Source organism: Pelophylax lessonae (genome assembly GCF_965119305.1).
Source record: "Pelophylax lessonae genome assembly, chromosome: 2".
Taxonomy (NCBI): domain Eukaryota; kingdom Metazoa; phylum Chordata; class Amphibia; order Anura; family Ranidae; genus Pelophylax; species Pelophylax lessonae.
In genome coordinates, this window is record NC_138769.1 from 296,726,956 (window position 1) to 296,743,606 (window position 16,651).

The 16,651-nt window shown below is 43.4% G+C and overlaps 1 protein-coding gene across 1 annotated transcript in view; it reads right to left on the reverse strand.

Moving 5' to 3' along the window:
- The window catches only part of TNNT2 (troponin T2, cardiac type), a gene marked incomplete at its 5' end in the record, with an annotated part of 83,384 nt that overhangs the window by 14,544 nt on the left and 52,189 nt on the right, over window positions 1-16,651 (reverse strand). Inside the window, 3 exons of the mRNA XM_082246787.1 lie at window positions 2,050-2,160; window positions 3,323-3,400; window positions 7,449-7,565. Of these exons, the coding sequence (XP_082102913.1) occupies window positions 2,050-2,160; window positions 3,323-3,400; window positions 7,449-7,565 (306 nt within the window). The remainder of the gene's footprint in view (window positions 1-2,049; window positions 2,161-3,322; window positions 3,401-7,448; window positions 7,566-16,651) is intronic.

Consider the following 16,651-nt stretch of genomic DNA (forward strand, 5'->3'; position numbering starts at 1 on the left):
ATCTGGGACATGGCAGGAAGATGACTTAGTTGTTGTGAAGGAAACTTAGTATTGGCCTTTTCCTGCAAAAATAAAAAGACTCACTAATCGGTGGACCATGGCCTGGATCTGGACCGAGTCACTGTCCCATCCGGAAGCGAGCATGAGGCAGTGCACTTCTGGATGGATTGCAGGAGTGGGAGCTGCTTGAGTTAACTTTTTTAAGTTAAACAGCACGTGATTAGTTGCTAGAATGCCGGGCAGTTCCTAGCAACCAATCGCTGCTATGGGGGGGGGGGGATGTGAAAGGAGACTGAAAACACTATTGTGAAGGGGGGCTGAGAACACTACTGTGGGAGGGGGCGAGGAAACTGCTGGGGGGGTTGATGTGAAGGGGGGAGAGGACACTACTGTGAGGGGGGAGGTGTTAATGTGAAGGGGGGTTGAGGATACTGCTGTGAAGGGGGGCTCAGATCACTACTCTCAAGAGGTGGGGTGACATAAAGAGGGACTAAGAATACCACTGTGAAGGGGGGCTGAGAACAATACGGTGCTGGGGGGGGGGGGGCGAAAACTGCTGTGGGGAGTTGATGTGAAGGGGGGAGAGGACACTACTGTGAGGGGGGAGGTGTTAACGTAAAGGGGGTTGAGGATACTGCTGTGAAGGGGGGCTCAGATCACTATTCTCAAGAGGAGGGGTGACATAAAGGGGGACTAAGAACACCACTATGAAGGTGGGCTGAGAACACTACTGTGTGTGTGTGTGGGGGGGGGGGGTGAGGAAACTGCTGTGGGGGTTAATGTGAAGGGGGCAGAGGACACTACTAGAAGGGGGGCTCAGAACACTACTCTCAAGAGGTGGAGTGACATACAGGGGGCCTAAGAACACCACTGTGAAGGGGGGGCTGAGAACACTACTTTGTGGGGAGGGGGCAGGAAACTGCTATGGGGGTTGATGTGAAGGGGGCAGTGGACACTACTGTGAGGGGGGGCTCAGAACACTACTGTCAAGAGGCGGGGTGATATGAAGGGGGGCTAAGAACACTACTGTAAAGGGAAAACTGTGATGTGAAGTGGAGGACTATGATGTAAAATGGGCAGAGATGTATAGTAACGAAGTAGAAATACTTAAGTACTGTACTTAAGTACCGAAATGCGGTATCTGTACTTTCCTAGAGTAGAATTTTTTTCTCCTACTTCTACTTTTACTTCACTACATTTTTTCGATGATTTCGATACTTCTACTCAAGTATTTTTTTTTTGTGCTGCATAGTTACTCGTTACTTTTAAAAAAAATTACCACTGCCAGAACAGTAGATGGCAGGTTGCATAAAGCTCAAAAAAATGTGTATAATGTCATTTGTAAATCAGCGCATACGAAAATAAAGGCTGTGTATAATAAAAGCTGCTATACCAAATCTTTCCAATAAAAAGAAAATATGAAACAAACAAATAAATGGTGCTACAGCGCTTAAAGTGCATCAAGAAACTACTAACAAACACAGGTTAATCATTTGAATAAATCATTTGAAATAATAAAAACAATATGATGTTCAAACTTTTGACTTCTTTCTTTAATAACTACATAACACAGTACTTGTACTTTTACTTTCAGTACTTGAGTAGAATTTTTTTTTCAAAACTACTGGTACTTTTTACTTTTAGTACTTAAGTAGCAAATTTTTTGAAAAAACTACTTGCAATACTTAAGTAAAAAAAATGTTGAATACTTTAGTACTTCTACTTAAGTAACTTTTTCTGCGAGCACTTCCACTTCTACTCAAGTCACTTTTTGATTGAGCACTTGTACTTTTACTCAAGTAGAAATTTCGAGTACTTTATACAAGTCTGAAAATGGGTATTGTGATATGCAGATAGGACTGAAGAAACTGATGTAGGAACAGGATTGTAAAATCACAGCTATCATGTAAAGGATCATACAAGCTGGTGATGAAAGCAATTTATTGCACTTCGTTCCTGCTCTGGCACATTTCCTTTAATAAAACAGGCCCATTATGCTCAAATACATAAAGCTTGCCCTAATCATAGAAAATATATAGATTGAAATACTTTTTGCAAGTAGCCTCCAAAGTAGAGCATATTGGAAAACGCCTTCTTTTTCTTGTCATCTTCTTCTGCTCTCTTCCGATTTTCCTCATCTTCCTTTCGAGCACGTTCTTCCTAAAAAATATTATTGTTAACATTTTTTAAAATGTTATATTTTAAGAGGATAATATTAATAAACTGTGTCTGTCAAAATCAATAGTAGTTTCCAAATAAAGTATCATGAGATTTTAAATGTTTTCCTTACTTTTTCATTCTTCACTTTCCATTTAAGTAGGGAAGGGTTAGAACCTTTGAAAGGTTTTTTTACTGCTGTTGTAGTAGAATTTCATATTAACCCATGTATTTTATAATATTCATATTAATTTGAATATGTTATTTATAGAATTATTATTATCATACCTTGTAAACAAGGCAGACGGCTGTTCTGTCACAGAGGCAGAGAGAGATCTTGTGTTTCAGCTAAGCTGATCTCTCTTTTCATCTAGCACATCCAGCCCCCACACTGTTAGAAAGCACTCCTTAGGAGCTCACTTAACCCCTTGATCACCCCTAGTGTTAACCCCTTCCCTGCCAGTGTCATTCCTACAGTAACAGTGCATTTTATTTAGCACTGATCACTGTATTGGTGTCACTGGTCCCCAAAAAGTGTCACTTAGTGTCAGATTTGTCCGCCGCAATGTCGCAGTCCCGCTAAAAATCGCTGATCACCGCCATTACTAGTAAAACAAGTAACAAAAATAAAAAGTCCATAAATCTATCCCATAGATTGTAGATGCTATAACTTTTGCACAAACCAATCAAAATACACTTATTAGGATTTTTTTTTACCATAAATATGTAGCAGAATACATATTGGCCTAAATTGATGAAAAAATTAAATTTAAAATTTTTTATTGGGAATGTTTTATTTCAGAAAGTAACAAATATTGATTTTTTTTTGCATTCAAAATTGGCGGTGTTTTTTTGTTTATAGCGCAAAAAATTAAAATCGCAGCAGTGATCAAAAAACACAAAAAAATCTATATTTGTGGGGGAAAAAAGACATTCAATTTTTTTTTTTTTTTTGGGGTACAGTGTCGCATGACCGCGCAATTGTCAGTTATACCAACGCACTGCTGTATCACAAAAAATAGCCTGGTCATTAAGGGGGTAAAACCTTCCGGGGCTGAAGTGGTTAAGGGGGAAAAACCTTCCAGGCTGAAGTGGTTAAAACAGTTAAGTCATTTCTGTAGTTCAACAGTGAAATTATTAAATCAGTTATTTTTGGCATACTTACAGCTACTCTGGCCTGCCTTTCCTTCTCTCTCTCTGTTCGAATCCTCAACTGTTCTGCTCGTTCTGCTCTTCTTTTTTCCTAAAATGTAAAGAGCAATAGTAAAAATATATACAGTACATATAGAATCAATCTACATATATGTAGCAATGTTTCCAGGCCTTGGGCCTGAGATGGGTCTGCCATCAGTACCGGTAACACTCCCAACACATTTAAGTTGTGAACCCAGGTGTGAGAACTGAGACAAAGACCATTCTGGCATCTTTGGTTTGTTTTGTTTATTGTATATTGGGGATGAGAGAACGGAATGAGTGGGATACTCCGCTGGCTCAATTAGGTTTGACTGGAACACTGTACAGAAAAATGCCCATTGGCGCTGTCTTGACGCCAGCTGAATGCCGACTAACGCTTCCTGGCGCTCCAAGATACTGTAAGCACTGAACTTGTGCTAGAACTTCGACTTTAACTTGTTTGTTAACTCAGAAGATCCAGGACTGTAGAACACTTGACTCCTGACACTCGATGTTGCTCAAAAGTCAATGAACAGCTCCCTCCAGCCCTTCACTGACTGAGGTAGCTCCTTGTCACTGCTTGTGCTGCTGCAACTCTTAACTCTGTACACTGCACACTGACTCTTCAGGGCAGAACCACTGGGACCCCCTTTAACGCTTCAGGGTCCTCTGACTAGGTACCCCCTCTAACACTTCAGGGTCCTCTGACTCGGCACCCTCTTTACAGCTAGCTGACTCCTGGATCCCTGGAACCTTCTCTGGAGTGGTTCCCTCTACACTTGGCAGACCCCTAGGGGCAGTTCACAGTACTCAAGTCCTTGGCAGGCTTTCCTGGAACTGAACCCCTCTTCCTCCACTGGTTCTCGGCACACCAGATCCTCTCTGCAGCTCAGCTCTCTCTGGATTCCCAGGCAGCCACCAGGGACACCCAATCCTTCTGACAGGAGGAGAGACAGCCGTACTCTCCCTCCTTGGACTCTGCTTCCCGCCAAAGATGCTGCGTCATGGGTCCCCTCAAAACTTATACCTACTCCCAGAATCCTCTGCAGCAGAATCTGCCTTCTGGGGTAGATACTGGCCTGAGTGTGTCTCTGATTGGGTTTCCTCCACTGCCCAATGAGAACCCTCTCCTGGAGCCAGTGGGGAGACTTCCCTCTCAATGCGACACACCTGAGAGACATGACAGCCAGCTGAAATCATGGCCCTGCTGTCAATCAGCCAAGGCCCATTATACTTTTACCTAGCACCTACCTATAGGGTGCTACATATATTATTATATAGGTTGAATCAATCTACATATATTATTATATAGGTTATCACTTATTAAAATACATGTACAGTGGTGATCGAAAGTTTGGGCACCCCAGGTAAAATTTTTTATTAATGTGCATAAAGAAGCCAAGGAAAGATGGAAAAATCTCCAAAAGGCATCAAATTACAGATTAGATATTCTTATAATATGTCAACAAAAGTTAGATTTTATTTTCATCATTTACACTTTCAAAATAACATAAAACAAAAAAATGGCGTCTGCAAAAGTTTGGGCACCCTGCAGAGTTAATATCTTGTACTGCCCCCTTTGGCAAGTATCACAGCTTGTAAACGCTTTTTGTAGCCAGCCAAGAGTCTTTCAATTCTTGTTTGAGGTATCTTTGCCCATTCTTCCTTACAAAAGTCTTCCAGTTCTTTGAGATTTCTGGGCTGTCTGTCACGCACTGCTCTTTTAAGGTCTATCCATAGATTTTCAATTATGTTGAGGTCAGGAGATTGTAAAGGCCATGGAAAAACCTTCAGTTTACCCCTCTTGATGTAATCCCCCGTGGATTTCGAGGTGTGCTTAGGATCATTATCCATTTGTAGAAGCCATCCAAAATTTGCTGAAATGTTATTGAATCCATTTTTCCTTCTACTTGTGAGATGTTCCCTGTACCACTGGCTGCAATACAACCCCAAAGCATGATTGATCCACCCCCATGCTTAACAGTTCTGTGCCCCTTCTTCTCTAAACATACCTTTGCTCATTCCGGCCAGAAAGTTCAATGTTAACCTCATCGGTCCACAGAACTTGTTTCCAAAATGCATCAGGCTTGTCTATATGTTCATTTGCAAAGTTCAAACGCTGATTTTTGTGGTGAGGATGTAGAAGAGGTTTTCTTCTGATGACTCTTCCATGAAGACCATATTTGTACAAGTATCTCTTTAGTAACACTCCAGTGTCTGCCAGATCTTTCTGGAGGGATCGTGCAGTCAAACGTTGGTTTTGAATTGTTTTTCTCACAATCCTGCGAGCTGTTCTGTCTGATATTTTTCTTGGTCTTCCAGATTTTGCTTTAACTTCCACTGTTCCTGATGACTGCCATTTCATAATTACATTCCGAACAGAGGATATTGACATCTGAAAACACTTTGCTATCTTCTTATAGCCTTCTCCAGCTTTGTGAGCATCAACTATTTTCAGTTTTCTAGATAACTGCTTAGAAGATCTTATGGTGTTGATTGTTGGGGCAAGGTCAGATGAGTCTGGACATTTAAAACCTTTGAGATTGACATCACCTGGTCTTCCCAGACGATGATTGAGAACAATCCATGACACTGGCAGGTCTCAGCCTTGCAAAGGGGAAAGTGCATGTTATAAATTCTGCAGGGTGCCCAAACTTTTGCTGACGCCATTTTTTTGTTGTCTGTAATTTTGAAAGTGTCAATGATGGAAATAAAATCTAACTTTTGTTGACATATTATAAGAATGTCTAATCTGTAATTTGATACCTTTTGGAGATTTTTCCATCTTTCCTTGGCTTCTTTATGCACATTAATACAAATTTTTACCTGGGGTGCCCAAACTTTCAATCACCACTGTAGCTCCTGAATGGTGATAATTGTGAGGTGCTAAAAGTACAGCAAAAATATTTTTCAGGTGGAAATAAAATGACAATACATGACATCAAATACGAGTTCATGGGGAAACAGAGGCTTTCAACAGTTAGGGCTCGTTGACACCAGGAGGTTTGTAAAAATGAATTTAATGCACACATATTAACGAGCCTTGCAATAAGGTAGTAACGTAATTTCAATGGGCTGCCTAAAGCACCATAGACTAAAAATTTCTCCCTCACCATATCTCATGTCATGGGCCTTAAATACCAACTCCATGTGATAAATACAGATTCCACATTATCAATTGGTTTGTAAACTGAACAGTTTAATTTAAAAATGATCACAAATTGAAATAAAGAATGCAGTAAAAAAAAAAAATCCAAGTTAATTTACAAGGAGGAGAAATTGCTAGGATCTTTTTGAAAAGGAAAACTAGAAAACACTCTCTTGCGATGCTCCTGCACTGCAAGGGTTAACTGCGTGCCGAAAGGGTAACTCCATTTTTGTGGGGGAAAAAATAGCAAATAAAGAAAAAACAATATTGCATATACAATTGCGACACAAATAATATTGTAATTGAATGTTATTATAAATTACCTTTCCTTTTCAATCTGCAGCTGTTGTAATTTTCTGAAAATGCAATACAATATGGCTCCCTGGAGGTGTTCTGTACACAGAATGTGTACTGACCACTCCCCAGAAACATCATTTCCTGCTTGTGTAATTGGCTCACCAATTTTCTCAGATGTCTGCACTAAGAGACAAGTCAGATTTCAGGCATCCTCTGCAACAAAAATGTCCTTTTTGGTGAGATACTCCCAATAGGAAAATGTCTAAAGGGATACAGAACCAGCAGCTTTCCACATTAGAGCCCTGCAGCTGCCACAGCTGGTAGATAATTATGAAACCACTCCAATTAGACCCACTCAGCACAGAGGCACAGAAGAGCAAACAGAGATTTTTCAGAATAACAAAAGGTAGGGATCTGCAACAAAGTTTGTTAAAATCCTTGTAACGTACATAGATCAGCCAGAGGGGAATGTTTTTTTTCTCAACAAAAGTGGAGTTACGCTTTAAGCCTAGAGTGCCTATTTATCTGATACTCTGCATTGGCAGGCACCTCTGTCCTGCTAGACTGGTTCATACAGCCTCTTCTCCCCTACACTCCAGCTGTCTAAGCACTATATGTTTCTTTGGATTTACTTCAATGGAAAGGTAACAACAATATTAAGGGTTATTTATACCATGCGGTCAGATAACGCCAAAAGTTCTTCTTCCTCCTTTTTGCGATTCACAAAGTGAGCTTCAATAAGTGTCTGAAGTTCTGTAAGATCCTTTACCATGCGTTTTCTGTGAATGTCCTGTAAAGAAACATAGTTCTCAGTGCTGTTAAAATATTGTTAAAAGCTACTAATGGAAGGGCTATGTTATAATCATCATCACTGTTATTTTACTGCAGAAGAAACAAATATCCATTGTGTAGCATTTTATAATAAAGGATCAAAGCATATGGCAGCTGCTAAAGACTGTATAAATCCAACTATGACAGGGAACTTCTTCTGTTGTGGCTATTAAAACTTTATTTGCAAATATTTAACATGTAAAAAGACACTTTTAACAAAGATAAGAAAAGCGCCAATGTAGGAACAAGGTCACAGCAGATCATCGCACACTGTACCTTTCTACGGCCTTTAAGAGCCGGTTCACACTGGGGCGATTCAAAGTCTCCCCGACTTTGAGCTGCCCCGTGCAGCAAGACTTCATTGCGGCTTGCAGAGGATTTCTATAATAGAAGTCAATGCAAGCTGCTCCGATGTCGCCCCGAAGTAGTGCAGGAACCTTTTTCTAAGTCGGAGCGACTTGAGTCGCTCTGATTAGAACGGTTCCATTGCACAGAATGGAGCAAGACTTGTCAGGCGGTGGCAGTGTGAACCGGGTCTACATCTGCTTTTACTTTTCGTGTAGGATGCACCAAGCAGTTATGCGTAGGGCAGTACTTAGATGTAACACACCACTTCCGCTATTTGGAACACAAGTGGAACGCGGAATGGCGTCCCCTGTTTTTTACACGCCTGAAAACAGTCAACTTTCTGTGTGTGTAACTTTTAAACCTTTTTAATAAAACTGTTTGGATATACTATACCATGAGAAGCATATCTTTCTCTTTACCCGCATTGTACCATTAAAGACCACATTTCTCAGAGGCACATGGAATATTGTTAATGCCGGTTTTGACTACCTGTGATGGGGGTCAAACACTTCTGGTGGGGGCTCTGCATATCTAAATGTCGGTGGAGAAGGGATTTACATGTTTATCGACTGGTGGTGTCCTATGAGTGGATAGTTTTGGAGGAGATTGTCTGGATCATACTCACAAATTATTAATGGGACTTTTTAAGCACAGTGTTTACTAATTTACAATATATGTTCACAAGTTAAGTCACTTTAATAGCGCTGTTAAATTATTTGTTTATTTGTGAAGTGTTGGTCGCTTTATGACATACTGCTTTATTCATTTATTTAATTTATTACCCGTGTGCAAGTGTAGATGTAAATAGTCACCTTTTTTTTAATCACAGTTATGTGCCAGTGATTTCCCCAAGAATACAGTTTTTCAGGCTAGCGGTATTGGGCCAACTCACATGACCAAGCTCAGGGACTTATTGGGGATGATATACTAAAGGCAAATCCACTCTGCACTATAAGTGCACTTGGAAGTTCAGTCGCTGTAGATCTGAAGGGGAAGATCTGGAATGAAGAGTGTTCAGTATTTAGGGGTGTGCTATGTACAGACTGCAGGGTTTAGGGGTGTGCTACATACAGAGTAAAGGATTTGGGGGGTGCTCCACATACAGAGTGAAAGATTTGGGGATGCGATATGTGCAGAGTGCAGGTTTCATGAGTATGATGCATACAGATTGCGGAGTTCATGGGTACACAGTTTACAGAGTGCAGAGTTCATGGATGCACTGTGCAAATAGTGCAGGGTTCAGCTCTCTTACACAGGCTGTCCATATCTTACTTCCACCCCTCCTCCTCAGCTCTGACCTCTGTACCACTCATCCTATCCGTTATCTCTGCACACATATCCCTCTACAGCCCTAAATGCTTCTTCGCATCTGACCTATCCGGGTCCAGCTTTAGCACCTCTCAGCAGTGAAGGCAGCTCCACCTTTCTCCCTCTCACATAGTCAGCATTTGTCCCTGCCGTGCCCATCTGTGAGTGTGTGCAAGGCAGGCAGGGATCTGTGAGAGCTGCGAGCCACTGAGAGGAAAGCTTTCCTTGTAAACATAGAAGGCTTCTGTGCCACTTGGGGGGGGGGCATTATGCTGTTCCCCCCAACAGGATCCCACCTCTTGCTCTGGGACGGCGGGTTCCCGAGCATTATTGTGAAGAACGGAGCCACACTAGAGGAAGCAGAGCCAATGCTTCCTGTATAGTTCCGGCTCCTGTCACAGGCGGGGTGATACTAAATGTACTCCACCTATGACAGGAGGAGCAATACAGAAAGCATCAACTTTGCTCTCTACTGCAGCAGCATGCTTCCTCCAGCGCCGCTCCTGTCATACTCCGTTTGTGTTTCAGAGGAGCCAGCAGTACCAGCTAGCAGTACCCACCAGCAGTATCAGCCAGCAGTGCCAGCCAGCAGTACCCCCCAATAGTATCCATCAGCAGTACCAGCCAGCAGTACCCACCAAGCAGTACCAGCCAGCAGTATCAGCCAGCAGTACCCAGCAGCAGTACCCGCCAGTAGTACCCACCAGCAGTACCCATCAGCAGTACCAGCCAGAAGTACCCACCAGCAGTACCCGCCAGCAGTACCCATCAGCAGTACCAGCCAGCAGTACCCACCAGCAGTACATGCCAGCAGTACCCACCAGCAGTACATGCCAGCAGTACCCACCAGCAGTACCAGCCCTGGAGGACAGCCAGCAGCAGCCCACAGCCATACCCACCTGGGGGACAGCAGCAGCCAGCAGCAATACCTGCAGGAATTCTGAGGAAGAAGTGAAGATTGAGGTCAGTTGAGGTGCAGGTAAACTGCAGTGCATCTGTGTTAAAGCAGCCTTAAGCCACTTTCACACGATTGGTCTGATTGGGTCCGCATGTCTGTTTTTCAGGTGGACCCAATTGGACTGTCCATTCACCTCTACAGAGAGGAATATGTAAACAAACTTGTGTCCGCTTACACTCGCCTATCTCCAATCTGATCCACTTAAAAAAACAGAAGGGAATCCATCCCCTTCTGTCTGGGCAGATTGGAGGCCCCATAGAGTAGAGCGAGCTGTGTCTGCTCTACATATGCTGAGTGGACACAAACCTGTCATATGTCCACTCCGCTCAATGTGGCCCACGATCAGTTACCAAGTCACTAAAGTGGCCCTTGCTCCTGAAAAGCTTTGGCACTCCTGCTGTAGGGGCATGAGTCCCGGATGGAGAGGTGCACTGTAGCAGCCTTCCCCCTTAGTTTCGCCAGTGTGTGGTGGAGGGAAGGAGTCCCGGATGGAGAGGTGCACTGTACTGTAGCGCATCAGGAGACCCACAGGGAAATCATAAACATCTCCCATGAAATTGATAAAAGTGTTAAGACCACTGGCCACTGTCACGGCTGGCCTTAACACTTTCATCACTGTGGTGGGCAGGTCTCACTATTCTTCCTTACCTTCTCCGTGCTGAGAGCATGGCATACATACTAGGCTTTATTACTGTGTAAACTGGCACCAATACTAGGCTTTTACTGCATAAACTGGCACCAATACTAGGGGTTATTACTATGTAAACTGGCACCAATACTAATGGTGATTACTGCATAAACTGGCACCAGTACTAGGCTTTATTACTGCATAAACAGGCACCAATACTAGGCTTTATTACTGCATAAACTGGCATCAATACTAGGCTTTATTACTGGGTAAACTTGCACCAATTCTAGGGGCTATTACCTTGAAAACTGGCACCAATACTAGGGGCTATTACTCTGTAAACTGGCATCAATTCTAGGGGTTATTACTGCGTAAACTGCCACCATTACTAGGGGTTATTACTGCATAAAATGGCACCATTACTAGAGGCTATTACTGCATAAACTGCTACCATTACTAGGGGTTATTACTGCATAAAATGGCACCATTACTAGGAGTTATTACTGCATAAACTGCCAACATTACTAGGGGTTATTACTGCATAAAATGGCACCATTACTAGAGGCTATTACTGCATAAACTGCCACCATTACTAGGGGATATTACTGCATAAACTGGAACCAATACTAAGAGCTATTACAGCGTAAACTGGCATCAATACTAGAGGTTATTATTGCATAAACTGGCACCAATACTAGGAGCTATTCAGTGGCGGCCCGTGCATAGGGGGCGCCAGGGCGCCGCCCCCCCCCCCTAAAAAAAAGGAAAAAAAAAAAAAAAGACAAAAAGAACAATAAAGTTATGAAAAAAAAATCGGTTCGCCGGCCTATGTGGTGGCTAAAGGGGGGGTGGGGTTTACGACCAAGAAGAGGCGCCGATTGGCTGCCTTCTGGGGGCGTAACCTGGGCGCAGGAAAGAGCGCTTGGCCACCCCCACCTTCGTGATATCCTGGCTGTGATTGGTCCAGTCTCCAGCCTGGACCAATCATCATCCAGGACATCCGATCACTGATGTCGCAATGGGGGTGGTGCCGGTGCGTGCGTCAGTCACTCACCGTCACCACCGCTCACCTTCCCGCCGGTTCCCGCCGCAGAGAAGAGGAGAGGCCGCCCGCCGGTTCCCGCCGCAGAGAAGAGGAGAGGCTGAGGGAGAAGCCGCTCACCTTCCCGCCGCCACAGAAGGGGATGAAAGTGTCAAGGAGGGGAGAAGACGCCGCTGGGAGTCGAGCCGCCGCCAGGTAAGTGCATTGGATTGAAGGGAGCATGCACGCTGGTCTCTGCATTGATTGGGGGACAATGCTGTGGCCACTCTGCAATCATTGGGGTACAATGCTGTGGCACTCTGCAATCATTGGGGTACAATGCTGTGGGCACTCTGAAATCATTGGGTACAATGCTGTGGGCACTCTGAAATCATTGGGGTACAATGCTGTGGGCACTCTGCAATCATTGGGGTACAATGCTGTGGGCACTCTGCAATCATTGGGGTACAATGCTGTGGCACTCTGCAATCATTGGGGTACAATGCTGTGGGCACTCTGCAATCATTGGGGTACAATGCTGTGGGCACTCTGAAATCATTGGGGGACAATGCTGTGGGCACTCTGCAATCATTGGGGTACAATGCTGTGGCACTCTGCAATCATTGGGGTACAATGCTGTGGGCACTCTGCAATCATTGGGGTACAATGCTGTGGCGCTCTGCAATCATTGGGGGACAATGCTGTGGCGCTCTGCAATCATTGGGGTACAATGCTGTGGGCACTCTGCAATCATTGGGGTACAATGCTGTGGGCACTCTGCAATCATTGGGGTACAATGCTGTGGCACTCTGCAATCATTGGGGGACAATGCTGTGGCGCTCTGCAATCATTGGGGTACAATGCTGTGGCACTCTGCAATCATTGGGGTACAATGCTGTGGGCACTCTGCAATCATTGGGGTACAATGCTGTGGGCACTCTGCAATCATTGGGGTACAATGCTGTGGGCACTCTGCAATCATTGGGGTACAATGCTGTGGCACTCTGCAATCATTGGGGGACAATGCTGTGGCGCTCTGCAATCATTGGGGTACAATGCTGTGGGCACTCTGCAATCATTGGGGTACAATGCTGTGGGCACTCTGCAATCATTGGGGTACAATGCTGTGGCACTCTGCAATCATTGGGGTACAATGCTGTGGCGCTCTGCAGTGATTGGGGACAATGCTGTGGCGCTCTGCATTGAAAGGGGCTCGCACGCTGAACTCTGCATTGATGGGGGCACGGAACAGTGTTCATTGCATTGAAGGGGCACAGCACAGTTGCATTGAAGGGGGCACGCACGCTGAACTCTGCATTGCGGGGGCACAGCACAGTGTTCATTGCATTGAAGGGGGCACAGAACAGTGTTTAGTGCATTGAAGGGGGCAGAGCACAGTGTTTATTGCATTGAAGGGGGCACAGCACATTGTTCAGATGGGGGGAAGGTAGGCGGGGAATTGGCGCTACCTTTTATATAAATCGTGCCAACATTGTATCCAAACCGTGAGGTAGATAGTGCAATTAGAAATGCCGGTGCAAATATGTGCAAATAAATAAAATCGTGCAGATATAAATTGTATGATGTATGGCCGGATACAAAAAATATCCAAAGTGCTGGTGAATTTATTTATTGTGACAAGATATAGTGTATAAAACAATAAATATTAAAGAAGCATAAAATCATAAGCGAATGAACGGTGAATAAAATAATACATAAATATCGTAAAATTGTATCTAAACAGTGATGGTGGTGAGCTAAAGTATGGGCCCTCCCCCTTTCTGTGTGTTTCCTGTACAGTACACGGAGGAGAGGAGGCGGGAGCAGCTGTAGTCTCCACTCTGCAACAGCGCCGCTCTGATCTGAGCAAAAGGCTGGAAAGGGACTACACAGATCAGCAGCACTGAGAAGCAACAAAGGATAAAACGAGATGGGATCCTCTTGTCCGTAAGGATTATTGATGCTAGATCTGGGGATTTTTTGCTCTACCCTTTGCAGCCAGGATTGTTACCTTTGCTGAGGGGTAAGTGCGACCTCTAGTGGAAGTTGGGACCTTAAGCACTTTAGCTCACCACCATCACTGTTTAGATACAATTTTATGATATTTATATATTATTTTATTCACCATTCATTCGCTTATGATTTTATGCTTCTTTAATATTTATTGTTTTATACACTATATCTTGTCACAATAAATAAATTCACCAGCACTTTGGAAATTTTTTGTATCCGGCCATACATCATACAATTTATATCTGCACGATTATATTTATTTGCACATATTTGCACCGGCACTTCTAATTACACTATCTACCTCACGGTTTGGATACAATGTCGGCACGATTTTTATAAAAGGTAGCGCCAATTCCAACTACCTTCCCCCCACCTGATATTTGACCCCTAATTTTTTAGGGGTTGGTTGGAGGCTGCAACCTGATTTTTCTCTCATATAGTCTCTGAGAATTTATCCATAGCGCTGGTCCCTTGCCTTATCTGTACATTGACAGCACATTGTTCATTGCATTGAAGGGGGCACAGCACAGTTGCATTGAAGGGGGCACAGCACAGTGTTTATTGCATTGAAGGGGGCATAGCACAGTGTTCATTGCATTGAAGGGGGCACAGCACAATGTTCATTGCATTGAAGGGGGCACGCACACTGATCTCTGCATTAAAGGGGGCACGCATGCTGGTCTCTGCATTGAAAGGGGGCATGTACGCTGGTCACTGCATTGAAAGGGGGCATGTACACTGGTCTCTGCATTGAAAGGGGGCATATACCATCTCCTGTACCATGACCTGTGACATGCCTATACCATATCAGTGCCATGCCTATACCATATCTGTGCCATGCCTATACCATCTCCTGTACCATCACCTGTGCCATGCCTGTACCATCACCTATGCTATGCCTTTACCATCACCTGTGCCATGCCTGTACCATGACTACGTTTTTTGACGCGAAGCAATACCTATTACATTTTTCTTTTTGCGCCCCCCCCCCCCCCCAAAAAAAATTTTGAGCACCAGCCGCCACTGGAGCTATTACTGCATAAACTGGCACCAATACTAGGGGCTATTATTTCAAAGTACAATGCTGTGGCGCTCTGCAGTGATTGGGGACAATGCTGTGGCGCTCTGCAGTGATTGGGGCTATTATTTCATAAACTGCCCCCTTTACTAGGGGCTATTACTGCATAAACTGGCACAAATACCAGGGGCTATTACTGAGTTAAATGGCACCAATACTAAGAGTTATTACTGCGTAAACTGTCACCAATGCTAGGGGCTATTACTGCATAAACTGGCACCAATACTAGGAGCTATTATTTCATAAACTGCCACCATTGCTTGGGCTATTACTGCATAAACTGGCACCAATGCTAGTGACTATTACTGCGTAAACTGAAACCAATACTAGGAGCTATTACTGCATAAACTGGCACCAATACTAGGGGCTATTACTGCGTAAACTAGAACCAATACTAGGGGTTATTACTGTGTAAAATGGCACCAATATTAGGGGCTATTACAGCATAAACTGGCACCAATACTAGGGGTTACTACTGCATAAACTGGCACCATTACTAGGGGTTATTACTGCGTAAACTGGCACCAATACTAGGGGCTATTGCTGCATAATGTTTGCTGAAATTGATTTAAAATGTAAAGAAAAGCTTTTAAGAGTTTTCCACTTTCTCAGGTATGAAGCAATACCTGAGGAAGAAAGGAAAACTCTTGATAGCTTGTCTTTTAAGTGTTAGGTTAGTACAATAAAAATGTATCATTGCATACTGCATTACTCTTGTATTTTGTAACTTCATTATATATACACTTATTTTGTTTTTTTCAGTGGTATGATATAGTGGTGAAAATTATTATTACCATATATAGTTCCTAGAGTCGCCACTGCCAACAGACATCACCATAGTTTGTATGAAATGATGGGTAAAAGGGTAAAATAGGGGGATCGAAAGAAGTGTGAAGCTGACACCTCCTTCCCTCCCATCCCCAAAAAAGACACCCAGTCCCACAGACACCCATACATAGGCTTAAGCTGACACCTGTAATTATTGGTCTGTTTCCTGCACACATGCCAAGGGGTTAACATTTGTCTGTATTTCTATTCCTCGTCTCTCAGAGCCAGATAAAGATTTTCAATTTGTTGGATTTCGCTAACTCTAGTGAGTCATTGGGGTCAAGGGACTGCTTCCATGAGATTGCTGTTGTCATCTGCGTGAATATATAGAGCACTGTTTTTGGCAGCCTGATGTTCTGGTGAGTGTTGGTGGTGGTTTTTGCTTACTGAATTTACATAGTGTAATTCAAGCATCTTGAATGAAATTAAGGAGAAATGTATGCGCCATATGTTCAGGAATTGGAGGACGTATTATACCCATTGATATATGGACTTATAATTTGTCTTTTATTTTTGTATCATTTTTTCATATTTACTTTTTTGCTTGTGAACTTAGTTTTTTATAATTTATTTTATTTTGCACTGAAGTTTTTTCACTGATGAATGGTATACATTTTTAGATGTTAAAAAGTTTTTAGCGCTGCATCCATATATCTTTACAGTAACAAATTCTTGTATTTGTTTAATTGATAAAAGGGCTCGAGCGCCTGTGATCCTCTTGTATTCTATATCCTCCCTCGGTCCTCCTCCTTCAGCGGCTGCCAGACATGGGAGTAAGTCACACATGTGCAAGCCACAAGCAAGTCTCAAGTCTTAACCTTCAAGTATCAAGCAAGTCCCAAGTTACTTTGGTGAAAAGCAAG